Source organism: Myotis yumanensis, unplaced genomic scaffold (assembly GCF_028538775.1).
Source record: "Myotis yumanensis isolate MYYU_CA2020_CCGP unplaced genomic scaffold, mMyoYum1.0.hap1 SCAF_8, whole genome shotgun sequence".
Lineage (NCBI taxonomy): Eukaryota > Metazoa > Chordata > Mammalia > Chiroptera > Vespertilionidae > Myotis > Myotis yumanensis.
The window spans coordinates 37,880,854-37,887,327 of record NW_027223759.1 but is presented as its reverse complement, the minus strand read 5'-3'; the positions used below and the strand labels follow the sequence as shown (position 1 = coordinate 37,887,327).

The 6,474-nt window shown below is 51.2% G+C and overlaps 1 protein-coding gene across 1 annotated transcript in view; it reads left to right on the top strand.

The window, feature by feature from the left end:
• Positions 1-3,059: 3,059 nt before the first annotated feature.
• ITGA4 (integrin subunit alpha 4) overlaps positions 3,060-6,474 on the top strand; it is an 80,403-nt gene continuing 76,988 nt past the window's right edge. The window contains exons 1-2 of the mRNA XM_070422639.1: positions 3,060-3,355; positions 3,670-3,791. Of these exons, the coding sequence (XP_070278740.1) occupies positions 3,159-3,355; positions 3,670-3,791 (319 nt within the window). The 5' untranslated portion in view covers positions 3,060-3,158. The remainder of the gene's footprint in view (positions 3,356-3,669; positions 3,792-6,474) is intronic.

Below are 6,474 nucleotides of genomic sequence, written 5' to 3'. Positions count from 1 at the left end.
TATAACCACAATCATAGAAATAAGATCCTGCCCCCATGAATGCTCTATTGGCTGCTACTCACCTTAATTATCATATGAAAAGAATTGTGTTGAGTGGATTTTGTCACATAAGAAGGGAGAGAAATAAAAAGATCTGTGGCTCTGACATTGCCCAAGTCTGGAGAGTCTGCAAGTGCCTGTGAGACAACTACTTCCTGGGCCCCAACTAGAAATGTGGCTACAAAACAAGAGGGATTGCTTATTTATAAGGATCCCAATGTGAGCTAGTTGCAGAGCTGGGTTGAAATCAGCATGTGGATCAGAAAGAATCTTGGAGTGGAAAAACAGAGCAAGAGGACCATTCTCCATGGGCCCTGTGAGCTACTTTTCTAGAAGCCATTTCATTTCATTTTTGCACCATTGTTTGCCTTTTACTTTGTTGCAAATAATAAGAGAGATTACTATTGCTCTTCTTTAGTCTGTTGACAAAAGAGTAAAAAATGATTGGGTCTGGCTAGAATATCCTACTTTCCACAAATATCTCAAACTCCAAATCTAATACTCAAATGGCTCGTGTGTGTGCCCATTCCTGTGCATACACACATGCGCAACCTTGTTCCTCCCGTGTGTTTTTTTTCTCTATGAATTAGCATCATATGCTCAAATCCCAAACTCAGGACTGGAGCATCATCCTGACTCCTTCATCTCAGCTCCGTCCTTGTATTTGCCAACACTGTCACCAGGTTCTATTGGGTTCTGTCTCTCATATCTCTTGAGTCTATTATTTCCTCTGTTCCACCTTTGCTACTTCCTAGTGCAGGCCATCCATCTTGCTACTCATTGTTTACTACAGGAGCCTCCACTGTGCCACGCCAGCATGACCAAGGGTGATCCTGAGTGGGGGGGGGGGGGGGGGGGGGGGTGTCAAAGGATTAAGGAAAGACAGACAAGAGAATAATAGCTGGCTCTCGGTGGGACGCTGCCTCCCTGATGAGACAACGCCAGCGCCCACAAGCCGTGTCTTTATTTTATAGCAGATGCCACAAGGCAAAGCAGGGGCGTGATCACGTTGTTTACAGCATTCTCGTGAGTTTCAACCTCACTCAACTTCATGCACCTGAACTCTAGCACAAGGTCTGTGGGGCTATGTGTTTGGATCATAGGTTCAAGCTTACAACCACAGCCGTTGGCTATGATTGTGCTGGGAGGGCCCTGCCCTCCAGCTGGGACCTGCACGTGTCAATGAGAGGACCCTGTCCTTTCATTAGTCCGAGGCTTAAACCTGGCCAAAACACCGTACCTGTGCCCCACACTCCACAATTAGGTTTCCTGTATCCAATCTTCACTTCACATTTCTGAAACACAGGGCTGACCAAGCCAAACCTTTCAACAGCTTCCTAACCTGGCTTAGGGGGTTCATGATGTGTCCCTGTTTCTCTAGCCAGCCTCATACCATGCCAACCTGCGCGTGGACAGCTAAATGTGCCACCGAGACCACCTCTTCCAGTTTCTCTACCTGGCCCTACTGGAGTCCACCCTTCTTCCTCCTCTCAAACTGCCGAAGCTAACTCGTCTTTGTCCTCTTTGTCCTCCCAATCTCTCCTTCAGTGTCCCTTCAGCATTCAGAATTTTCTCTATTAAGTATAAGTTTGTCCATCTACCACTTGACGAAAAATTTTCCTGAAGGCTTATCCTGCCTTGCTCACCGTGGTATTGTGGGTCTTGCAACTTGCTGGCTCAATGAATGCGCTGATTAAATGAACAAGTACTTTAGTGACGTATCTGCCATGACAATTTAAGATGTGATATTTCAGTGTGTATGGTTTTAGTGTGCACCCGTGCGCCCACATACACGCGCGCTCACACTCGCACACCTTAAGAAACCCTTTTTCTTTTTTCGTGTTTTTTTTCACATTGCAGTAATTAATAACTGGACCTGTATCTCCAAATATCAGCCAAATCACCTATGGCTGTCTTTCTGGTTGCTGGAGAAAGAAACCTGCGGCACATCGGGATCGCATTAGAAGGAGAGTCTAACGGTTAGACTCTAACCCCTTCGGATGTGCTATGCCCTGGTCCCCAGCGCTTCTTCAGAGGCTTATGCTGTCTGTGCCTTGGCCTCACACTGGCTCTCTGGTGGTGAGTGGATGCGTGGAAAGGGGGAGCAGCAAGAACGGGGTTTCTTGGTTAAAGTGAGGCCAGCCACAGTGCTTTCTCTGCCCAGCCCCGCTGTTGAACTCTTGGCAGCCCTGACCTCCTGCCATTCAGCCTGAGAACTGGCTGCTCATCTGCATCCTCCCCGGGGCAGCCCAGGGCTTAGAGGAAGTGCGGCGGGGGAGGGGGGGGGGGGGGCGGTAAGTCCTGGGCACAGACGCTCGCAGGGCTCTGAGTCTTGAAGTGAGTAACCCTAACGTTTCTGTGACCAAAATACCTCCGGCGCCTTCGAAAATTCCTTTTGCTTGCCTTTCATTGTGGCCCTCTGGTTATCCCTACGCTGCAGAAAGCAGATAGAGCGCCCGATTATCAGCGCAAGATCTAGTCTAGACGGTTCCCCGCCGCAGCCCGGCGCCCAGGTTTGTGGCCAGCCCTGGGCCACACTGGGGCGGGCCGCGGAGGCTCCGGGTTCCCAGTGGGGTCTCCGCGGGTCGGATTGGGGCCACACCGCGCTCCACCCAGGCCCACCACGATCAAAAGGGGAAGCCCCTGCTCCTTCCAGCTCCACTCCTGCAAAGCCCCAGAGCCTAGTCATCCGGCTCTCGGAGGAGGCTGGGAGGTCCGGCCACGCGCGTCCAGCAGCGCAGGTCCCCTAGCGCCCCCTACAGCCCCTCGGGGGGAGGGGGCACAGCACACAGTCCGGCGTCTCAGCACCACGCCCCGGACCCCACCCAGCGGCCCGCGCCCCAAACCGCGGGAGCGCCCGCACCTCCCGCGGCAGAAACCGGGCGTGGGGTCCCGAGGGCGGGCGCACTGCATCCCGGGCGGCGGTGGCTCCGCCCGAGGCCCACTTCCCCTCCCTCTTGCTGTGCGTCCCTCCCCCCTTCCCCCTCCTTCCCTCCTGCCTGCTGGCACCGGACACGCTGAACCTCTTCTCTGGGGGCCCTCTTCCCCTCGGCGGAGTCTCATCCCGCACGACGGCGGGACGGTGCCGTTTGGTGTTGAATGTTCCCCTCCGAGAGCGCATGGCCGAGGGCGCGAGACCAGGGCCGGGCCCCCGAAGGGCCGCCGTCCGGGAGGCGGTGATGCTGCTGCTGTGCCTGGGGGTCCCGACCGGGCGCCCCTACAACGTGGACACCGAGAGCGCGCTGCTTTTCCAGGGCCCCCACAACACCCTTTTCGGCTACTCGGTGGTGCTGCACAGCCACGGGCCGCAGCGATGGTGAGAGGAGCGGGATGGGGGCGCGCGGGGCATCTGCGAGCGGGGAAGGGGGCCCCGGGATCCCCGGCGGAGCCAAACTTTCCGCTCCCGGGAGGCGCAGAGGGGAGCGCTGCGCTGGCTGGCGCGCTGGAGAGCTGCCCGGGAAACTAACTTATCTCGGGGTGCAGCGCCCGGGGTGCGTCCTGGCCCAGGTCCTGGAGCGGCGGGTGAGGGTGGCCCGTGGGTGCGCGGCGGGCGGAGGAGGGGGCGGCGGGCCAGGCGTCCCCGCGGCTCGGCTCGGCTCCAGCTGCGCGCACGTGCGCGTTTCTCCGTAGGCTCGTCGTGGGGGCTCCCACAGCCAACTGGCTCGCCAACGCCTCCGTGGTGCATCCCGGGGCCATTTACAAATGCCAGATCGGACAGAACCCAAACCGGACTTGTCAACAGCTCCAGCTGGGTGAGTACGATCTGGGACCAGGAGGGAGTGCACACACGCCCTCCCCCCAGCTCGGGGGCTCCACGGTCACACAAGTCCCGGAAGGACGCATGGTGCCTTCTGCTTCCAGGATAAAGCAGACGGTTTTCACTCAACTCCACACCGTCTTCACTTCTTACCGCTAAAGGGGCCCCCTTCGTGCTGTCACCCTTCTCCTCCCTGTGCTAAGCCTTTAGCAATGAGTGCAGTGCTCTGACATAACTATGATGAACTAGAGGGACATGTTTATAGTACCTTCCCCTTCCCCCATCCTTTTGTGAAACACATTGTAAAGTCTCAGCAGATGAAGAACAGGATACAGCTAAGCCAAGACGGAAGAATTGTATTTCCATCATTGACCCACCAGCCTTGTTTAGAGAGCAAGGGGGCTCAGGGGCAGATCAGGAATCGCAGTTGGAATTGATCCCACATCCTGTCAAGTAGCCTGAGGGCTCTCTAAATCAGAAAACGCTGGAGCTTTCCTTAGCATATAAAAACGTCAAAGAGGGCCACAGGAAAATCCGGCATCTTCATTGTTAATACAATTAAATTAGCCGGAACATATAATTATTATTTATCTCCCAAAACGCTCATGTTAAATAGCTACTTCCATGTAAAGTCGTTTCTTAATGTCTCTTCTTAGATTTGTGATGACTTAGAAAATGCGTTCTGAAGGGGGAGGGAAGAAAGTTCATGTTTCAAAGCACCAAAGCAGATTTGCTTTGCACAGACCCACTGGGGTGGGGTGTGAAAGAGGAACTAATCCTAATTCAGGCCTATCTTGTTCTAAACACTGTTAGGCACTGCCATATATGTTGCTTAATGTTTTCCTCTTGGGCACCACTGGGTCATCGTGGGCATTGTTCCTACTTAACACACAGAGGACTCTGTGACTCAGGGGGTTGCAAGTATTTCTTCTAAAGTCTACTCAGCTAGTGAGTGGAAGATGGGACCCCACGTCAAAGTCAGGTTGGCTTGGGTCCAAAGTCCAAGCCCTGTTCTTTTCTGTACCCATCTTCAGTGCAAATGAAATGAAATGAAGAGTCCAATATGTTGCCTGCTGAGCTGACGAGTCATCTGTAAACGGTGAATAAGAGGTTGTAATTGGTACCGTTTTCATATTGAGACTTTTGAGATAAGCTAGTTATTAAACCTTTAACCCCTTTTAATAGTAGTTTTTGCTTTTTCTCAAACTAGGAAGCTGGTTTTCTTCATTTGGAATGAATTCAAATAGAGTATGCATATAACGGGATTTTTGTTTTTAACTCAGAGAGCGTCCATAAAGTCTAGGAGTTGTCACTGGCACGTAGAATAAGCTCCAGTCACTCATGAAGCCTCTTCCGTCCCCAAAAGCAGACTATTAAAGCATAACACATTCGTAGACCTATATCTTTGGAATAATTCTGTAAAACATAATTTTCATTGCGTGAGGGAATTGTGGGATAAAGAATTAACAAGTGGAGCAGGCAACCTTGACCTGCCAGAGGATCTTGACAAGACTTCAAGAGGTAGAAATGTCATTTCGGTTATCCTGTCGTAGTTTTCTGATCCATGACATTGTAACTGCTGGTACCTGGCATTTAATTCCTATCTGGAAGGTCATGGAATCTATTTCTAGATGTCTGTATTTTAACTGGAAAGATGTCATTAGCATTATATAAAATTTCAGATAATAATGCCTGTCAAAATTGAAGGAAAACCTAAATTCTTTGGGCATTTGGAACATAGGGATCAACTACAGAAATATCCTTAGAGAAATGAGCACATGGTAAATGCAGAACAAAGACAAATTAAATGAAGATATAGTGATAGCTGAATGAATAAAAGCAAAGCAAAACTTTGTTGTCAACCTGATTGGTAAGTAAGAGAAGTAATTAGAAATGACAAGCCAAAGGGATATTTTTAACTTTTAAGTTTTGGGTCAGTTAAAGGCAAAAAGGAAGACAAGATTTCTATTCAATCACTGATTGTAACACTAGTGGCTGTAGTACTAGCTTTGCATCTTAGCAAAAAAATTGACTAAAATTATTTTTCATGCAATGTTTTAAACAGTGCATCTTTTCTTCCTTTTATAAAGAAACTAGAGGCCCGGTGTACAACATTCGTGCACTGGGTGGAGGGGCAGGGGGTCCCTCAGCCCCGCCTGCGCCCTCTCACAGTCTGGGAGCCCTTGGGGGATGTCCGACTGACAGCTTAGGGGAGCGGGCCTAAGCCTCAGTCTGACATCCTTAGTGCTGCTGTGGAGGCAGGAGAGGCTCCCCGCTACCACTGCTGCACTTGTCAGCCGTGAGCCTGGCTTCTGGCTGAGCAGCGCTCCCCCTGTGGGAGCACACTGACCACCAGGGGGCAGCTCTAGCATGAGCATCTGCCCCCTGGTGATCAATGAGCGTCATAGTGACCAGTTGTTCCGCCATTTGGTCTATTTGCATATTAGCCTTTTATTATATAGGACTATGTATCTCCCCTTTATCCTCTTCTTGGGTAAAGGGGGGCTAAATGGTGATGGAAGGAGGCTTGGTGATGGATGGGGTGGTGAACACACAATACAATGTACAGATGATGTATTATGGAATTGTACAGCTGAAACCTATATAATTTTATTAACCAACTAGAGGCCCAGTGCACAAAAATTTGTGCACTCGGGGGGGAGGCGGGGAGGGATTCA